The following is a 20,766-nucleotide window of genomic DNA, read 5'->3' as shown; positions in this document are numbered from 1 at the left end:
GCTGCAGGGCTTGGGGGACACACCACGTCCCCCAGACAGGCCTCCAGGCCAACAGGGCTCTGTCAGACAACCCCAGGTCCCACCCTCCCGCCTTCCCAATAGTGGCTGGAGGACGCAGTCTTCTGGGGTCCACAGCGGAGAGGGTGGGGTGCACCGGCGCGTGGATCGGGGTCTCCAGGCCCCAGGCTGCACGTCACGTGAGTTATTCGCCAACAAAGAAGCGCTTGCCGTCCAGAGCTGCTGAACGCCCAGGCGTTCCAGGAACGGTGTGCTTCAGGAAGTGTGTCACACCTCCAGCCAGCAGGCCACTGTTTACCTGCCCAGGAGCTCTCTGCTTTGGGAGGCTGTCCCGTGGAAGGGACCTCAAGGCGGCCCACCACTGCGGGTGGCAGCAGTGACTGTATGTGTGGGTGAGGCGACCCTGGCCAGGGAGGACGGCCAGAGCTGCCTGGCACAGACCTGTGCTCTCCTGCTCTGAACCTGCACAGCGTCATGGGTGCGCTCCTGGCCACCTGGAGGGTCAGCCCCGGGAGGTGGCAGGGCGCATGGGCCCCTTTCTGCCCCTAGGAAAGCACTCAGGGGCATCCCACGCTGTCTGGCACCTTCCCTCACCACTCGCAAGGGCAGGTTTTTCCATCTGAATTCCAGACAGATGACAGTCCTGGCCGGAAGCAAGGCTGCCGAGGCTGCTCCAGACTCTGGCTTTTCCCAGGCCAAGTGCCCAGCCCCATGCAGGGGTCAGGGGAGGCCAGTTCTCTTGGGACGGACCCAGGCCCCAGAGGAGTCACGTGCCCAGAGCCACTGGGATAGGTGCACAGGCTGGCACTGGCCCAAGGCTGGGTAGCTCTGGCCTGTCACTTTTGCCTGCCTGGAGCCAAGGAGACCCAGGCTGGGAGGGCCTGGGGGTGAGTGAAGTCAGAGCAGGACGCAGCCTCGGCGGTCAGCAGCCTGGAGACTCCAGTCCAAGCCCCAGCCCCCTGTGCCCTCCCCGCATGGGGCCCCTGCAGATCTCACTACCCACCAGCCCTGGGATCGTCCCGTCTCCTCTGGCCAGCCCAAGGCGACCTCCTAGCAAGCCCCCCGTCCCCCTGCTTCCCTGACGCCCACAGCAACCCACAAGCCATGCAGCCTGGGCTGGGCCGTCGTGTATGTCACGGCCCCGACAGCAGCCCCCCTTGGCAGAGCCCACCACTGGGCTGCTTTCCGACCGAGTCCTCTCCTCTTACACGGCCGCAGGACCTCGGCTCGAGGGACCGCCCAGGCCATGCCTGGGACCTAGTGCTGGAAATCACGGGAGTGAACACATGGAGATGCCTGGGACTGACAGGTCCTCACAAGACATCAGGCCGGACCTGTCCACCCAGGTGGCCTCCAGCACCCCTCAGTGTGACTGAAAACAAAGGACTGTCTCAGCCCAGAACCAGGAGTTGGCAGGAAGCAGAGGTACCACCCCCTGCACTTTGGCCAGAGCTGGCCACCCTGAGCCAAAATTCCTCCGGGGGCTTGGGGCCAGGCGGGCGCTGGGCCTGGGGCCTGATGGGGCGGGGCTGACTCTGCCCTCAGGCTCTCCTGCCCCATCCTCCCTCCCCTTCCCCTGGCCTCTGGTGCCAGCCGTGTGCATGCCAGGCTGGGCAGCTGGGGGCCAGGAGCCTTCCCGTCCCTGGGAGGCCGCTAAGAGGCGGTCCGGGGCAGGGGATGTGGATTTAGGGGTGGAGGGAGGGGCCCAAGGAGAGGTGGGAGCCAGCAAGTTCTGACCCCGGCCGAGGGGTCTGGGCTCCCCTCTGAGGTGTCACATGCCCCAAAGCCCTGAACACAGCATGGCCACCCCAGGGAGGGCCCAGCGCAGGGAGGCGGGTGCACACGTCAGCTGAAATGAAGACACAGGGCAGGACTGGCCGGCAGGAGGCCGGGTGGGGGTCTCAGGGCTGAGGGGCGTTCGGGGAAAGTGAGCCCGGCCTGGCCTCACAAGAGGCTACTGGGGAAGGAACACCCAGGCGGGGCCTCAGTCAGGGGCTCGAGCACCCGCCCTGGTCTCTGGCCACAGACCCTCCCCCGCCCTCTAGTCATGGCGTGCTGGCAGGGGGGTGGGGCAGGCCCCTGAGGGTGGGCTGCTTGGAGGGGCTGCTGGGACCCTGGGGTCCTCGAGGGGGCGGCTGCTGCCCGGCATTGCCCCAAGCTGGCCAGGACCTGATCCCCACCCTGCACTGGGGCTGGGAGCAGACAGGAAGGGCAGAGTCACACAGAGAAGGGCCCAGACCTCGCAAAGACCAGGAGGGGTGCATGTCGGCGGGGCGGGGAGCCGGGGCCCTTCCTGTGGAGGAAGGTGCAGCTGGCGAGTCAGGGGACAGCAAGGGCCGGTGTCCCCATCAGGAGAGAAGGTGGAGGGAGCGGCGCCACCACGCTCCAAACCAGGGCTGTGACCCAGGAGGGGCAAGCGGTGGCTGCCACGTGGGTTCCTGGCAGCGACCCACACACCGCACAGGGTCAGCTCCAAGCCGGCCGTGGTGAGGAGTCTTCTGGGATGGGGCCAACGAGGGGAGGGCCACACCCGTTTTCTTTGCTTTGAAAAGGAGTCTGCCACGCATAGAAAAGGACGGCTTTCCCTGCTCTCCCCGAAGCCTCGCAGGCCCTGGTGAACACACACGTGGGGCCTCGGCCCTCCCGGCCCTGCGGAAAGCGGGAGCCTGCCTCGAGCCCTCCCTGCTCACTTCACTGCTGTGGCCTCTGCTTTCGTGGCTTCTTGCCCTCTGTGAGAACGCGGGGCATGTACGTGGAACTGATCACACAACTGAAGAAAGCCAGCCTTGGGGCCCTCCGCTCTCCCGACTCAGACCCGGGAACTCACTTTTGGCTTTGCTTTTGCAACGCGCGGCTGTGTGCGCTCGGGCCCGGCTCGCTCTGGTGGCTGGCGTGTCTTGGAGACCTCGTCCACGCAGGCAGCAGGGACGGGGCCACCGCCAGGCGGGAGCACAGATGGAAGCAGGAAACTGCCGAGCCCTCGAGCCTTCCCTTTCCTGACAGCAGGATTCACACTCCTCAGGTTCGTTATTTTAAAAGGAATTATCGTCTTTGACTTTAATGAGACACTTTTACTTAAAGATAGATCACTCATCAGAGGACACGCCTGAGACTGCATCCCCTCACGTCGGGCCTCACCCGGGGCTTTCGTCAGCTTCACGAGCACTTCTGGGGCGAAGCCAGGCTGTGAGGATTCACTGCTGTGGCCACGCATTTTCCCACTTTTTTTATTTTTTAAAAATACCCAGACTTCAATGGTAATTTTTTTTTTTTTAGAGACGGGGTCTTGGTCTGTCTCCCAGGCTGGAGCGCAGGGGTGCTATCACAGCTCACTGCTGCGTCGACCTCCTGGGCTCCAGCAGTCCTGCCTCAGCTCCAAGAAGCCGGGGTCGCAGGAGCAGCTGCCACACCCCGCTAAATTTAAATTTCTTGTACAGAGAGTGTCTCGCTGTGTCGCACAGACTGGTCTCCAACTCCTGGCTCAAGTGATCCTCCTGCCTTGGCCTTCCAAAGTGCTGGGATTACCGGCGTGAGCCACCACACCTGGCCATGTTTTCCCACTTTAGAAAAAGGAAATTCTTGCTTTTGCCCAAATATATTAATTTCTTTGTCCAAGTACCTCTGAGATTATCATGAATGGTGTAAGTAGCAACGAATGAAAATCAAACTAAAAATTTACTTATTTCAAAAGCGCTTTAACCCATAACCAACCCAACACCCGCCTTCTTAAAACGCATTTATCCTTCAGACATGGCAAGATGCCTGCGACCTTGTCATCTACTCCAGGGTGACAGACGGGATCAGGTTTCCACGCAGCGTTCACCGACCCCAACCGTGACCACAGCCGTGGACCCTCCGGAAAGTCAAGGCTGGGAGCAACCCAAGGGTGGCCCAGGCTGGGGCAACTTCCCACCCCGAAGGGGCACCACTGGCCCGACCCAGAGAGCATCTATGAAGCAGCCGGCCCTGCAAGGACATCCTTGTCCTCCAGCCAGAGCTGGGCCTCATCCTCCCAGATCCACAGAGTCCTTCAGAATTGTCCCAGGTAGGAGGCTGTGGGAGGGGGTGGGGGCCTCAGGGTTCCTGCCCCACCTGCCCAGAGCCTGCAGCCCTGACTCAGGAGGACCCCCCCATACACCGGTGGAAGACGTGGACCCAGGGAGCCCATCCCACGCCGTCATCTGCATGTGGCCCGTGGCCCCAATAGCCCTGAGCCGGTCCGTGGTGCAGGAGGGGCCCTGGGCAAACCGAGGTGCTGTCGCCAAGTCCCAAGTGGCCAGGGCTCACCACTCCTCAGCTGGCCTCACGCCCACTCATTCCTAGGGCCCAGGAATGCTGCCCCTTTATCAAGCCCCAGGGCCGCTCCCGGGCCACAGGTGGGGCCTCCTCTAGTCAGAGGCTCCTGTGCCAGGGACTCTGGAACACAGATCTGTGATAGACGGGCCCAGGGAGGAGGGGCTGAGGGAGGAGGGGTCAAGGAAAGAGAAGTCCAAGGAGGAGGGGCCATGGAGGAGGGGCCGTGGAGGAGGGTTTGAGGGAAGAGGGACCAAGGGAGAAGGGGCCCAGGGCTTCCTCCAGGCAGCTGGGTCAGGGCAACCAGGAGAGCCCGGCTTGGACACCACTCGGTGAGTGACTGGCCCTCTCCCGGGAAGGTGCCCAAACCCCTGGACAGTCACTTAGGGGTGGCTATGGGCCGAAGCTGGGCTTGGCCTGCCCTCCCTGCCAGCCAGCCCACCCGGGCCTCTCCACGGCTGGTCTCTTCAGGGCTCCTCTCACCATCACTTTATTTTTATTTTTAAGACGGAGTGTTGCTCTGTCACCCAGTCTGGAGTGCACTGGCGTGATCTTGGCTCACTGCAACCTACGCCCCCCAGGTTCAAGCGATTCTCCGGCCTCAGCCTCCCAAGTAGCTGGGATTACAGGTGCACGCCACCACGCCCGGCTAATTTGTTTTTGTATTTTTAGTAGAGATGGGGTTTCGCCATGTTGGCCAGGATGGACTCGAACTCCTGACCTCATGTGCTCCGCCCGCCTCGAACTCCCAAAGTGCTGGGATGACAGGCGAGAGCCACTGCGCCCAGCCTGACCATCACTTTAACGTCAGGGCAGAATTGGGGGAGCAGACCTAGCTTGGCTCAGCAGAAGTCTCACGGGAGCCAGCACAGCGACACTGTGGGCCTCCTAGGTGAGGGCACTGCGGGCCTCTTCGGTGAGGGCGCTCTGGGCCTCGGGATGCTGACCGGTGACAGGGCCAAGCACGGCGTGGTGGGGCTGCACCATTGGGGGAACCGTGGGAACAGCAGAAGTTCACCTCCACCTTGAGTCCAGCAGAACCCCACCCACCCCAAAGGACTTCACTGCCACCTGCAGAGTCGCCCCTCGGACCCTTCTCCAAAGCTGCCATGGTTCGCTGATGCTGAGACCCCGCGCAGAAGCTGCTGGCCCCACGTTTGTCCCCATGTGAAAGACGGCTGATGCTTTAGCCGGTCTCTGATGGGCCAGGGCGGTTGCTGAACTTGGACGAGGCCTGGGTGGACGAGTCCTGTCCATTCAGATGGGGACTTGTGCCCCGTCCTGCTGGGTCCCTTTCCTGAGGGAGGGGCTGGCCCCCAGCTGAGGCTCCCACGTCTACATCCAAAGCACACACACGATGCTGGAGAAGTGAAAAGCTGGTTCCCTCCATTTACTCACAGATGAAAAGATTAAAACATCAGCAAATCAAAATCAGAGAATTCCTAAGGCACTCTATGCAACGGGCACCCGGCTGGACATGGGGGCGGGCACACGGCTGGCGCAGCTGCCTCCACACGGGGCCGGGTGGGCCAGGCCCTCCTCAAGTCATCTCGGCCTGGCCGCCGGCTATGGGAACGCTGGGTCCCGGATGCCATGGTCGGGGTTGCAGCTAAAGGCGATGGTGATGGCGTAGCGGGTGCCCCAGTGGACCTTCTCCACCCGGTGCAGGTTCTCGGACCCCGAGGTGAAGAAGGACACGCGACCTGGAGAGAAGAGAGAAAGGTGACCCCAGGGCCACACCGACAGCCAGGGCCTTCAGAGGGCCTGCGGTCCCCGAAAGAGCAACTGTGACCAACGAACACAACAAACCAGGCAGGCTGGGGAAGTCGCCCGTCTGCGAACTGCTGCTGCGGAAGCAGGGGGAGCTGGAGGAACAGCCCAGCAGCGCTCAGGGGACCTGTGGCCGGGGAGGGGCCCCGGGGCCAGCGGGGACTCTGTGGTGGGCAGGACAGAGGAAGGAGCTGCAGATGCAGCCAAGGCCACCACTGGCTCCAGGAGCCCCCGGCCATGTGACCTCGGAGCTCTCACGGGCGCCAAGGCCATTTCCTGGGAACTCTCACAGGCGCCCAGGCCATCTGACCATGGAGCTCTCACGGGGGCCCAGGCCATCTGACCATGGAGCTCTCACGGGGGCCCAGGCCATCTGACCATGGAGCTCTCACGGGCGCCCAGGCCATCTGACCATGGAGCTCTCACGGGCGCCCAGGCCATGTGACCTCAGAGCTCTCACGGGCGCCTAGGCCATGTGACCTCGGAGCTCTCACGGGCGCCCAGGCCATGTGATCTCGGAGCTCTCACGGGCGCCCAGGCCATGTGACCTCGGAGCTCTCACGGGCGCCCAGGCCATGTGATCTCGGAGCTCTCACGGGCGCCCAGGCCATGTGATCTCGGAGCTCTCACGGGCGCCCGCCCAGGCCATCTGACCATGGAGCTCTCACGGGCGCCCAGGCCATGTGACCTCAGAGCTCTCACGGGCGCCCAGGCCATGTGATCTCGGAGCTCTCACGGGCACCCCAGGCCATCTGACCATGGAGCTCTCACGGGCGCCCAGGCCATGTGACCTTGGAGCTCTCACGGGCACCCAGGCCATCTGACCATGGAGCTCTCACGGGTGCCCAGGCCACATGACCTCGGAGCTCTCACGGGCGCCCAGGCCATGTGACCATGGAGCTCTCACGGGCACCCAGGCCATCTGACCATGGAGCTCTCGTGGGCACCCAGGCCATGTGACCTCGGAGCTCACGGGCCATTTGTCTGACACTTTAGGATCTTGTTTCTAATCACAGGCTGAGAACAAAAACCAAGCCCTGGGGCTATTCTAACAAAGAATCAGGAAAAACAAGTCGAGATAATACATCCAGCCGGCAAACACCTCCCTGGCTCCCTTCAAGGGGAGACAGAGGTAAAGCCTGAACAGGCAGCTTCCACAGCAGAACCAGGGCCTGGGACCCTGGGAAGTCCTGGGGGCAGGGCCTCTCCGGATGACTATCTCAAGAGATTCCAGTTCACTGCTCTAATGCTGAAGCGGCTCTGCCCACCCCACTGTGGAGTTTCTGCGGTCGGCGTTCACCGCTGGACGGGGAAGCGAAGGCCATCAAGACTCGGAGGACACCGCGCGCCCCCACTCGTCCTGGCTCCAAATGTCCTGTGACGATTTCGTTCCCCTTCAAAGGTTACCGCTGGAAACTCGATCCCTGCCTTTCATATTTGTAAACTTGACTCCATCTATGAAAGGGGATAGAAGTCCATCCCGGATGTGCAGGGCATTCTAGCTGGTCAAGAGAGGATTGTACTCTGCCTGGAAATAGCAGAGCAAAAGAAACCAGGTGGGTGCAATGGAGCCTCTTAATGGAGGCCGGGAAGCGCCTGGAACACAGGGAAGGCAGCCCATCCCTCCTGGACATGGGGGCCACCTCCAGATATGAAGCCTCTTAATGGAGGCCGGGAAGCGCCCTGGAACACAGGGAAGGCAGCTCATCCCTCCTGGACAGGGGGGCCACCTCCAAATATGAAGCAAGTGCCTGTTCCAGGGTAACTGGAGTCGCAGCACCTCACTCTGGGATGGCAAGGTCCATCATGATGGGCTCTGAAGCCGGCACCACAGAGCCCTCAGTGAGGAAGAAACCTGGTCACCAACACTGGGCTGGGGCATTATCTAATCTTAGGTTGTGAGTCCTTTTGAGAAGGGCCCAGTGGTGAGCATCCCCCAGAGGGGAGGGAGGGGGACCCTGACCGCCAAGGTGACACATGCCAGCGAGGGAAGGGGATGGCACCCACCAAGGTGACACGTGCCAGGGGAGGGAAGGGGACCCTGACTGCCAAGGTGATGCACGCCAGGGAGGGAAGGGGACCCTGACTGCCAAGGTGACATGCACCAGGGCCTGGAGGTGGGCTCTGGGCCAGTGGCAGCACAGGGACCTGGCTCTGCCCTTGACTGACAGTGACCTCAGACACCAGCCTCCTGGTTGTCGGGCCTGGTGCCGGACCCAGGAATCACTCGGCACTAGCCTGACACATAGCAGGTGCTCTGTGAATGCAGCCTGGCTCCCAGGGACGCCCCCCACACCCACGGTGCCCGCCCGAGCCGGGACCCCACGCCCAGCCCGCCCGGCCTCCTACCGGCTCTCGGCTCCACCGTCTTGTTGGCCCCCTCCTCCATGAACACGAACCGCCCTCCGCCAAAGTCCTCCAAGTAGTCGGAGAGGTAGAGCAGGGAGGTGTAGTCGAAGGAGCCGTAGGTCACCTGCCAGCAGAGCGGGGAGGAGGGGGCAGAACGGGCTCTCAGTATGCGACCGGGACAGTATCTGCTTCTGTTTTTTTTTAATGGGCAGGGTCTCCCACTTTTTTACACAGTGTCACCCAGGCTGGAGTGCAGGCAGCACAGTCATCACTTACCATAACCTCGAACTTCTGACTTTAAACAACCCTCCTGCCTCCGCGTCCTCGTAGCTAGGAACACAGGTGCGCACCCCTACACCCAGCTAAGGTTTTTTTTGTAGATATGGTGTCAATCCTCCCACCTTGGCCTCCTGGGTGTGAGGATTACAGGCGTCAGCCGCCGACACTCTGTGCCTCTTATCTTCCAGAAAGTAAATTAACAACACGTGTCAGCCCCATTCATGAGGCAGTTGTTCCTTCGCAACTTTAAAAACTCTCTGCCGAGTCTCCAGCCTTACGCATTTTTGACCAGGATTTCCCGTAAGCTGAAATGTCTGAGCAGCTGCGTTCCAGCAAAGGCTGCGGGCAGCAGGGGTGCACCCTGGCTGGTCCCCCGGCTCCAGCCTCTGTCCACACGCGGGATGCACCCTGGCTGGTCCCCCGGCTCCAGCCTCTGTCCACACGCGGGACGCACCCTGGCTGGTCCCCCGGCTCCAGCCTCTGTCCACACGCGGGATGCACCCTGGCTGGTCCCCCGGCTCCGGCCTCTCTGTCCACACGCGGGAACCGGAGGCTGCGGGCAGCAGGGGTGCACCCTGGCTGGTCCCCCGGCTCCGGCCTCTGTCCACACGCGGGATGCACCCTGGCTGGTCCCCCGGCTCCAGCCTCTGTCCACACGCGGGACGCACCCTGGCTGGTCCCCCGGCTCCTGCCTCTCTGTCCACACGCGGGAATCGGAGGCTGCGGGCAGCAGGGGTGCACCCTGGCTGGTCCCCCGGCTCCGGTCTCTCTGTCCACACGCAGGACGCACCCTGGCTGGTCCCCCGGCTCCGGCCTCTGTCCACACGCGGGAACCAGACGTGCTCTTGCTCCTTGCTTCAGATGTGGAGCAATCCGAAACATTTTAAAACTTGTAATAAAATGCAGAACCTGATGTACCAGCTTAACTGTTGCTTAACTGTTTTTAGGGACACAGTTCAGTAACCAGCACATTCCCAAAGCTGTGCAGCCACCACACCGTCCTCTCCAGAACGTCCCATTCTCCCAGGCCAAGCTCCGTCCCCGGGAAGCACTGACTCCCCAGGCCCCCCAGCCCCACCCTCTCCATTCCGCTTTCTGTCGTGAACCTGGCGACTCCAGGGGTCCCACGGACGTGAGATCAGGCAGGATCTGCCCCTCCATGACTGGCTCACTTCACTCAGGGTTCGCAGCACTCAGCTTCTGTTCCAGAACCCAGCCAGGGCCACATCCCGGGGGTGAAGGGTGCTGGAGGCCACACCCCAAAGGTCAAGTGTGCAGCCGTCAGGAGACCGCTGCAAAGCGGAGAGCGGGTCTCACCCAGCTCAGCTGTCTTGAGCACATCCAGAGTGTGGAGGGAAAGAGACACTCTGGGGAGGGAAGGGGCATGGGGCTGCACCGGCCCTGAAGTGGGCACCCACAGTGTGGGCGCTGAGCTGGGCACATCACACACGACAGAGCCTCGTGTGCAGCAGACAGCCCAGGCTTGAAGGCGAACTCTGGGCCCTCTCTTGGGCAAGGTGGCCTCCTCTGAGTTCTCCAGGGAAGGAAAGCAGGATTACGCTGAGGCCTGGCCCCCAGTCCCACTCACCAGCATCCACCTTAGGTCTAATCCCCAGCAAGGAAGCCCAGTCTCAAGTGGTGCCCTGGGGAGGAGGTCCAGCTCCCCCTCCTCCCACCTGCAGCTCCCTCCCCACCACCCCCGGGCCCCTGCCTGCCAGGAGGCCTTTTGGGCTCAGCTCCCATGGGCTTCACCTCCCCCTGGCCTCACGGCTGCCCCCTGAGGCCCCCCCTCAAAAGCTTCCCAAGCACAAGTCCTTGCCAGGCTCTGATTCTGAGGAGACCAGAGTAAGACAGACGTCAAGTGAGCAAAGCCATGTGCAGACCACACGGCCTTCTGTAAAAAGGAACCCACACCGCATTTCATGATCTAACAGCCACTGGCTGCCTTATGTTATGCAACGGGAGGAAAGAAGAATTGCCAGAACTGTTCTAAATGTGATTCTTTACAACTGACAGAATGTGGTATTTTATGCATCCTTTTTATACACACAGAGACATTCAAGAAGGAACTCAAGATCTCATGACTGCAGCTATGTGAGAGGGTTACCGGGGAACGGTGGAAGATGGACTTTTTACCATTTGCCTTTATATATATATATATATTTTTTACTTTTAAATCTTGTAGGATGCATTACTTATTCAAATATTCACATTTTGATGCATTACTTACTCAAAACTAAATTTAAAATAAAGTACACTGGCTGGAAGTCATAGCAAAAGAGCTCCCCACAGGACACAAAAATCACAGGTTTCTAAACAGTGCAAAGTGTCTGCTCAGTAGAAGAACACTAACCTTCAGGCGCTACTTTGGTTCCCTGACAAGCAGACAGCATTCAGTCGCAAGCCATGGAGGGAGCCGGGAGCAAGGGGCGGGGCGCATCCACTGTCTGTGGCGGTGGAAGGCCAGTGACGGCCGCGCGGTCATAAAAAGAGAAGTGCTTACAGCAAAGTGGGTGCCGGCTGCCTGCTGCCCACACTGCAGCGCCCGCCTGAGGGTGAGGGATGAGGACTGAAAGCAGTCCTAGGCCTTTAGATTCCTTCATTGTTCTTGTGCCCTCGGGTTTACCGTTTTAATGCCAAGTAGCAGAGTGCCAAGATGGCAGATGCTGACTGCAGATTACAACCGCGATCTCTCTCTCCCACTGATTACAACTGAAACTGCACAGGGTGCACTTTGGGAGGCTGTGGCGGGCGGATCACTTGAGGTCAGGAGTTCCAGACCAGCCTGGCCAACATCATGAAACTCTGTCTCTACGAAAAATGAAAAAATTAGCCACATGTGGTTTCAGGCGCCTGTAATCCCAGCTACTCAGGAGGCTGAGGCTGGAGAATCCCTTGAACTCAGGAGACAGAGGTTGTGGTGAGCTGTGATCACACCACCCACTGCACTCCAGTCTGGGCGACAAAGCAAGACTCCATCCCAAAAAAAACAAAATAAAAACTGCACAGGGTGCCGGAGATGACCTGAAGACTCAGAAAAGCACATAGCACAGGGCAGCAGTCGTTTCCCGTGACTCCTCCCTTTCCCGCGGCTCCGCCTCCATTTCCCGAGGCTCCTCCTCCGTTTCCCGTGGCTCCTCCTCCATTTCCCACGGCTCCTCCATTTCCCACAGCTCCTCCTCCATTTCCCACGGCGGCTCCTCCATTTCCCACAGCTCCTCCATTTCCCGCGGCTCCTCCTCCATTTCCTGAGGCTCCTCCTCCGTTTCCCGTGGCTCCTCCTCCATTTCCCACGGCTCCTCCATTTCCCACAGCTCCTCCTCCATTTCCCACGGCTCCTCCCTTTCCCGCGGCTCCTCCTCCATTTCCCGAGGCTCCTCCTCCATTTCCCGTGGCTCCTCCTCCATTTCCCGTGGCTCCTCCTCCATTTCCCCACGGCTCCTCCATTTCCTACAGCTCCTCCTCCATTTCCCACGGCTCCTCCTCCATTTCCCACAGCTCCTCCCATTTCCCGCAGCTCCTCCTCCATTTCCTGAGGCTCCTCCTCCGTTTCCCGCGGCTCCTCCTCCGGCAGGAGGTCAGGCCCAGTGGGCGAACTGCACCGAGCAGGAGCAGCAAAACTGTGGAGAGAAACTCTCTCTTTCTGTTTTTTTCTTTTTTGTTTTAAGACAGGATTTCCCTCTGTCACCCAGGCTGGAGTGCAGTGGCACAACCTCACCTCAACCGCAGCCTCAAACTCCTTAGCTCAAGCAATCCTCTCACCACAGCCTCCCAAGTAGCTGAGACCACAGGAGCAGGCCACCATGCCCAACTAAAATTTTTTTATTTTTTTTGGTAGAGACGGGGTTCTCACTATGTTAACCAGGCTGGTCTTGAACTCCTGGGCTCAAACAATCCTCCGACCTCAACCTCCTAAAGTGCTGAGATTATATGTGTGAGCTCCGGTGCCCGTCTGACTTTTCTAAACGAACTCCATAAAGCCTCTATTCTTTCGCATGGCCAATGTGGCCACTGATGTCTGTGACAGCAGCTGTTAGTTTTCGAAGCTATTATGGAGCTGGGGTCGGGGGTGGAGAGGAGACGTTAAACCACTGTGAAGCTCACTGCTCTCAATGAGAACCAGGGGTTTTCTTGAATAAATGCTCCCTGAATAGCTGCAAGCCTTTGGTTAATTTCCAGAGCTCTGAGAAAGTCGATGCTGACCATTTTTGCCAGTTTTCCCGTTGCTTTTTAGGGAGGGGAAAATTTTCAGACTACCACGTCACTGATGTCCCAGACAAAGACTTTAAAGTAGCTATAATAGCCATGCTCTATGAAGCAAAGGTGAATATGCTTGAAATGAATGGATGTACTCAGCAGTTTAACACAAACTACAAAAAAGGAATCAAATGGAAATTTTAGAAGGATAGGCACAATAGCAGATTAGAGGGAAGGAGGGAAGAGGCTGAATTGAGGACAGACTAGTGAATTACACAACCTAAAGAACAGAAGGAACAGAGCTCAGGGACCTCTGGAACAACAGCAAAAGCTCTAATGTTTGTGTCGCCTGCCTCCCAGAAGAATAAGAGAGAAATTGGCGCAGAAAAACATATTTGAGGAAAAGATGGCACCAAAGCGTTTCCAAATTTGGTAAGGACAAATTGCATAAACATCAGATAAGTCATCTTAAAGTTCTCAAAAAGTATTTAAAAATCAGCCAGACACAGTGGCTCATGCCTGTAATCCCAGCACTTTGGGAGGCTGAGGGGGGTGGATCACCTGAGATCAGGAGTTCGAGACCAGCCTGACCAACATGGAGAAACCCCATCTCTAGTAAAAAACACAAAATTAGCTGGGCGTGGTGGTGGATGCCTATAATCCCAGCTACTCAGGAGGCTGAGGCAGGAGAATCACTTGAACCCAGGAGGTGGAGGTTGCAGTGAGCCGAGATCGCGCCATTGCACTACTGCCTGGGTGACAGAGTGAAACTCCGTCTCAAAAAACAAAACAAAACAAAAACCAACACACAGGCCACGCATGGTGTGCACGCCTGTAATCCCAGCTATTGTGAGGCTGAGCCAGGAGGATCTCTCGAACCCAGGAGTGTGAGGCTACAGCAAGCCATGATTGTGTCACTGCATTCCAGCCTGGGTGACAGGGCGAGACCCTGTCCCCAAACAAACAAAAACTCAGTACACAAAGAAACCTTGTTACAAAAACTATTCACCACAGAGGGAGTTTCCTCTTCCGCACTGTGTGGCATTAGGTGAGTGGCTTAACCTCTCTGTGCCTCACTTTGCTCATGTATAGAATGAGGATGGCAGTGTATATACTTCATTAGGGCTGTTAGGAAACTGAAGTCACTAATATAAGAAAAACAGTGACAACAGTGCCCAGGAACCTGACAGAGCCTGGTAAACACAGCACACGCCGGCGAGTTCAGCCTGTCAGGAGCCGTTCTTCACCCTTTCTTCATGAACGGCTCCAGCCTCCATGCAGCTGCTTATCCCAGAAACCTGGGAGTCTCTCCTCCCACATGCCCCCAGGGTTCACCCTGTGCTGTATCCTTTCCATTTCCCTCCAAAACACGTGTCAGCACCATCCACTTCCTGCCCGCACTGTCTCCCATCATTCCCAACGGTACCTCACTGGGAGTCCTAACCCCAGGGACCTGAGACTGTGGCCTTATTTGCAAGCTGGGTCTTTGCAGACGTCATTAAGTGAAAGATCATCTCGGATAATCCTGGATTTAGGGTGGGCCCTACGCCCAATGCCTGGTGGCCTTCAACAGAAAGAGAGGGAGGTAAGACGTGAGACGGAGGCAGGGGCTGGAGCGACGCACCCACGGGCTGAAGGGCGCAGAGGGCCGGGGCAGCCCGAGCCCGGGAGGGGCCTGCGGCAGGTTCTTCTTCAGATCCTCCAGGAGCCAGCCCTGCTGGCCTCTTGATTTCAGACTTCCGACCTCCAGAGCTATGAGAGCACACGCGTGCGTGGTTTCAAGCTGCCCTGCGTGGGAACTGGTCCCAGCAGCCCTGGCAGTGATGCGCAGCCCGATGCTCCTCTTCCAGCCTCCAGCATCACATATGATCCCCTGCGAATGCCCACAGCCCAAGCAGGTGTGGTGCCTTCATCAGCCGGTCACATCTGGGCTCACAAAGGGTCCTGTGTTCAGGCTTTCAGGAGAGGCTGATGGGGCCAAGGGCCGTCTTCACAATTTTTAAACTCTGTGAGGCCTTCTGGGCAAAGTGAGCCTGAGGCCCTGGCATGTGGTGGAAAATGGGGTTTCAAGTGCTGTGGGTGCCCTCTGATGTGCTGCTGAGCCGAGTCAAGCAACAGCTGTGGGCAGCCCCAGGCCCTGCCTCTTCCAGGCAGCCTTCCTTTCCGTCCCCCGCTAGCTCCTCCCTGGCTCCCCCAAGAACCAGCCCTGCACACAGCCCCGGTTAGCAGGTCCCCGTCAAAGCAGGTGGTCCTGTTACCAAGAATGGGACCCATTCTCTCCTCCAGCCTCAGCTCCTCCGTGCTGCCCCTGAGCTGAAGGACCAGCCCTCTCCTCCCTGGCTGTTGACTTTAAACAGGTGACCGCAGCTGCAGGCCCCCCAGCCTGCTGGGTGAGTTCACCTCTTCACGAAAGACTGAGACAGCACAAGGCCATTAAGTTAGCTTCCTAGGAAAACGGAAAGTGCTTCTAGCTGCAACCCTGCCGAGCCGTGTCTTCGATGGAAGACTAGACTCTGCTGCACCTTACATAGCCCTGGAGTCGGGACACGCCTCGGGGCTGCAGGGTGCAGGCGGGGCCTTCGCTAAATCCGCCGTGTCTGAGAGGGTTACTTTTTCCACAAGTTAAACTACTGTAAAATGTGGCTCAACATGAAACTCCTCCCAAGGTTGTATCTTCAACGAATGTCTCCAAAACAGCTGGCAACGTAAACAGGGTGCAGAGCAAAGCGGAGGTTTCCGACCGAAGGCGCCCGCGCGTCTCCGTGACCGACCGAAGGCGCCCGCGCGTCTCCGTGACCGCAGCAGGCCGTTATGACTGAGCATCGGCATATTTACACGGTATTTTCTTCCAGTGCCCGCCCTTCCTCCACACAGCAAGCAGCTCAAGGCCACACCCTCCGTGTGAAAAAAAAGAAACCCGTGGCACAGAGGTGGACAGCCAGGGATCAGGGCAGCTCCACATCCACGTGCCCTCGGGCCCTTCCGTCCCACAGGCAGCAAGGCATCTGCCATCGCTGTGGGGGTAAAGCAGGTGTGGCCAGACATTGCAGAGGTGAGCCGGCCTTGAACCGGAGGGAGCTGCACCTGGACCTCCTGAGCAGCCCAGTGGCCGCTGCTGTCCCAACGCTGGGAGCACACGGACCAGGAGGAGAGGTACGATTCTGCAGCTGAGCACCCGGGGGAGACTCCACCGCCACGGGGCCAGAATGTCCCCATAAAGAAACCAGAAGCTGCGCCACTGTGAGGAGCGTCTGGTGGCCTCTTCGTGGTGTTCTTCCAGGAGACAGCGTGGGGCAGGGACAGTGACAGGCATGGGACGAGCTCGAGGGCCAGGCTTGTCTGAGCCTCGGACAGCCGACCCCTCTGGGCCTGAGCACAGGAGCCTCGCAGGGGCCACTGTGCTTCCTACGACCCCTGAGGTCAGAGCGTGAGTGTCGCCTCTAATCACTGCTTCGGGTGAGGCCACGTGAAGGGGCTGTTCTCAAAGTGACGTTTTAAGTTTGGCGTAAAACCCAGCAGAGGCTGCTGACCCGGGGACACTATCCTAGGTGCTGCAAATGCCAGCGTGGGTGCTGAGGATGCTGGGGACACTGTCCCAGGTGCTGCAGATGCCAGCGTGGGTGCTGAGGATGCTGGGGACACTGTCCCAGGTGCTGCAGATGCCAGCGTGGGTGCTGAGGATGCTGACCCGGAGACACTGTCCCAGGTGCTGCAGATGCCAGCGTGGGTGCTGAGGATGCTGACCCGGAGACACTGTCCCAGGTGCTGCAGATGCCAGAGTGGGTGCTGGGATGCTGGGGACACTGTCCCAGGTGTGGCAGATGCCAGCGTGGGTGCTGAGGATGCTGACCCGGGGACACTGTCCCAGGTGCTGCAGATGCCAGCGTGGGTGCTGGGGACACCGTCCCGGGTCTCCTGGCTCCAAGCATGACTCCGGGACATTGGGGCTGCCGGCACAGCGCCTCACAGCCAATTTGTTCTTGTGCCTGAAGAACTTCTCCCTCTCCCCTCTCCCTGGAGCTCAGTGACTTAGCCAGCCTGCCTCTCAGCGTGGCTTGTCCTGAGCCACACTCTCTGCAGGAGGCAGGCGCCTGGCCTGCATGTTGGGAGATTCTGGACCCTCTCCCATGGGAGGGTTTCCTTCCCCAAGGACACACCATCTTCAGGTCAGACACACCTGCCTGGCCCCACATGTCACCTCTGCCCTACGTGTCACAGCTCCTTGTTTTCCCTCTGCAGGTGACTGTGACTGTCTCGGCCAAGAGTCTCAGCCCTGGTCCCCTGAGGCAGCCACAGGTCCAGGCAGTTGCAACTGATGGTTGTTAAAGACCCTGGGGAAGGCAGACGGGAGCCCAGTGCAGATCAGGCGGATGAATAAAGCCATGGGTCCCCCTTAATGCACAGAGAGAAACAGGCAACATCTCCTGCTTCCCGGAAGGCTGCCCAGAAGCACCCACACTCCAGCCCAAATCTGATCGGGTGCTATGCTGGCCACACGGGAGCCCTCGCCACGTTTGGCTGATTCACTTAGATTATCGAGCTCCTGAGTCTAGCAGCCACATCCATGCTGCAGTTCATATGGAACAGCGGGGTGGCGAGGCGGGGCGAGGGGAACGTTCTCATTGCAGAATGGAACATTCCACGGGATGGCACGTCCCAGGTGGAGGAGGTAGAGGTTCAGAGTCCAGAACACAGGAAGCCCCACGGAGCAGACAGCCACTATCTTCAACACATGGTTTCAACAGGGAGAAGACGGCAGACACCTGGCACCTATGAGCCCACTAACCTGACAAACCAATGCCAAACAAACATAAACACGCCTGTGGACCCCAGGGAGATCTGAGCATGTGACAGAACACCTGTAGACGGCGAGGCCTTCCTGCTGATGCCTGGATGTGACCGTGGAGTATGCGTGTGTCATTTAGAGGATGGGGTGCTTTTTATTTTAGAGGGGGATACTCAAGCTTCAGGGAGGTGATAATATGATGCCCAGAAACCCCATGGAGCAGAGGGTGGGAGCAGGGCAGGAGGGAGTGGGTGCAACAAGACTGCACTTGCAGCTAGACGCGGTGGCTCACACCTGTAATCCCAACACTTTGGGAGACCAAGGTGGGCGGATCATCTGAGGTCAGGAGTTCCAGACCAGCCTGGCCAACATGGTGAAACCCCATCTCTACTAAAAATGCAAAAATTAGCCGGGCATGGTGATGCATGCCTGTAATCCCAGCTACTCAGGAGCCTGAGGCTGGAGAATGGCTTGAACCCAGGAAGCAGAGGTTGCAGTGAGCCAAAATTGCACCACTGCACTCCAGCCTGGGCAACAGAAGGAGACTCTGTCTAAAAAAAAAAAAAAAAAAAGACTGTGCTTGAAGAATAATTTAGTAACAAATGTCTCATGGCACAGAAAGCTGGCCATCTAACCGCCACTCCTTCCTCCGTCACAGCAGGCGTGGCGGGGCAGCAACACTCCTAATCTTCCCAGCCACAGGCTTTCTGGCTTTAACCTTGTATTTGAACTTCAGCTCCAGGGCTGCTGACACTGCCACCCAACCACTTCCATCCAGGCTGACTGTACGAAGGGAACTCACGGCTTCTACATGATGAAAATCAACCTTAAAGAATGGCTATGATACCATTCTGCTTATTAGCTGTGCTTCACTTTTATCTTCTAAAATCTTTTATTAAGGGCCAGGTGTGGTGGCTCACACCTATAATCCCAGCACTTTAGGAGGCCCAGGCCAGTGGATCCCTTGAGGTCAGGAGTTTGAGACCAGCCTGGCCAACACGGTGAAACCCTATCTCTAATAAAAAATATATAAATTAGCCAGGTGTGGTGGCACGTGCCTGTAATCCCAGCTACTTGGGAAGCTGAGGCAGGAGAATCCCTTGAACCAGGGAGGTAGAGGTTGCAGTGAGCCAAGATCACGCCACTGCACTCCAGCCTGGGTGACAGAACAAGACTCTGTCTCAAAAACAAAAAGACAGAAAGAAAAGATAAAGAAAATGGGTTGGGCAATGGCTCTCGCCTGTAATCCCAGCACCTTGGGCAGCCGGAGCAGGAGGGTGGCTTAGCCCAGGAAGTCAAGACCAGCCTGGGCAGCACAGTGAGACCCCGTGTCTACAAAAAATACAAAAATGAGCCAGGCGTCGGGGCATGCACCTGTGGTCCCAGCTATAGTCTTAGTCCATGCTGAGGCAGCAGGATCGCTTGAGCCTGGGAGGTCAGAGTTGCAGTGGGCCATGACTGCACACCCGCACTCCAGCCTGAGCAAGAGTGAAACCCTGTCTCAGAAAGAAAGGAAGGTAGAAAGCGGTAGAAGACGGCGCCCACAGACAACACAGAGACCTGGGCCAGGGAGAGCACGCGGGTCGGAGAGGAGGCCAGCTGCTGGGAGAGGTCGAGCGTAAACCTGTGAATGAATGACAGTGGGGCCACCACAGGCCGTGTGGGGCGGGTCCCTCCACTTCTTGTCACCATCACACGAGAAATTATATTTCCCCAGCTCCATCAGTGAGATTGAGGGTGTGCCCTGAAACCTCAGGGAGGAAGACATCTAACTGCTAACACCCACTGGGCATGGTGGCGCGTCCTGTAATCCCAGCACTTTAGAGGCTGAGGCAGGAGGATCACAAGGTCAGGAGTTCGAGACCAGCCTGGCTAACCTGGTGAAACTGTCTCTACTAAAAATACAAAAATTAGCCAGGCATGGTGGGGCCTGCCTGTAATTCCAGCTACCTGGGAGGTTGAGGCCGGAGAATCGCTTGAACCCAGGAAGCAGAGGTTGCAGTGAACTGAGATTGTGCCACTGCACTCCAGCCTGGGTGACAGAGCGAGGCTCTTAATCAATTAATCAATACATACATACACACATACATACACACATACATACATACATACTGACGCCGTCAACACAGCAGGCAGATGTAATAGGCAGCCCTGTGGTAGTCCCCAACCGCAGGAGAATGGGAACACGCGGCCCTGCCAGGCACCCCTGCAGGCAGCCTGTGCAGAGTAGCCTCACCCCGTCCACAGGCGCGCTCACCCCGTCCACGCGCGCGCTCACCCCGTCCACGCGCGCGCTCACCCCGTCCACGCGCGCGCTCACCCCGTCCACGCGCGCGCTCACCCCGTCCACGTGCGTGCTCACCTTGTCCACGTGCGCGTGCCAGTACTCGTCGTGCGCCGTCCGCGCTTCGGTGCTGTTTATTCGGGAGAAGAAGGTGGGCTTGGTCAGGTGCAGCGAGGCCGCGCTGATGCCGAAAGCCTCCGCGATGGTGAGCTGGACCTTCCGCCGCACCTCCCTGCAGACGACACGACAGCCGTCAGCGCAGCCACGGGCGGGAGGGGACAGCCGTGGGTCCCAACCTGTGGGTGCCCGGAAGAGGAGCCGGCCGAACAGGGCTCCGGACCCGCGTGGCGGGGACTCCCCAGCACACCGGGAACAGACGCTGGCTCTGCCCGGGGAGTACGTGGCCCGCCGCCCACGCGCGGACAGACCACAGCAGCGGGACCGGGAGGAGGGAGAAGGGCGCCTGTGGGGCCCACGCTGGGGAGGCCGGTGTGGAGTCGGGACCCAGATGCCAGAGTCCCAGGGCGGGGCTTGCAGGGCTGGGAGCGCAGCCTCCATTCAGCAAGGAAGAGGCTGCTATCCCCTGACGTGGGCGTGGAAGGGGCGTGGACGTGAGGAGGGGGAGCCGGCGTGGAGCCTGCTAACTGTGGATGGGCTGTCTGTACGGGGGGGACAAGGGGACTTGCGCTCAGAAGACCCCATGTGTCAGACCAGAGAGGCTCTGAAATGGATGTCTGGGTGGGCACAGGCCCGAGGGGGCACTTGTGTGTCCTGGGATGGTTGCGTGACA

At 58.9% G+C, this 20,766-nt stretch overlaps 1 protein-coding gene across 1 annotated transcript in view; it reads right to left on the bottom strand.

Annotated features, from left to right (window-relative positions):
- Positions 1-5,686: 5,686 nt before the first annotated feature.
- Positions 5,687-20,766, bottom strand: part of OGFOD3 (2-oxoglutarate and iron dependent oxygenase domain containing 3) — a 30,114-nt gene continuing 15,034 nt past the window's right edge. Inside the window, exons 7-9 of the mRNA XM_064369534.1 lie at positions 20,055-20,208; positions 8,431-8,554; positions 5,687-6,014 (exon numbers count right to left, since the gene is read on the bottom strand). Of these exons, the coding sequence (XP_064225604.1) occupies positions 5,878-6,014; positions 8,431-8,554; positions 20,055-20,208 (415 nt within the window). The 3' untranslated portion in view covers positions 5,687-5,877. The remainder of the gene's footprint in view (positions 6,015-8,430; positions 8,555-20,054; positions 20,209-20,766) is intronic.

This window comes from Aotus nancymaae, unplaced genomic scaffold, assembly GCF_030222135.1.
Source record: "Aotus nancymaae isolate 86718 unplaced genomic scaffold, 86718_ANA_hifiasm-v0.15.2.pri h1tg000089l, whole genome shotgun sequence".
In the NCBI taxonomy this organism is placed as follows: Eukaryota; Metazoa; Chordata; class Mammalia; order Primates; family Aotidae; genus Aotus; species Aotus nancymaae.
Note: the sequence above shows the minus strand (reverse complement) of the source record. Positions and strands in the feature narration are given on the sequence as shown.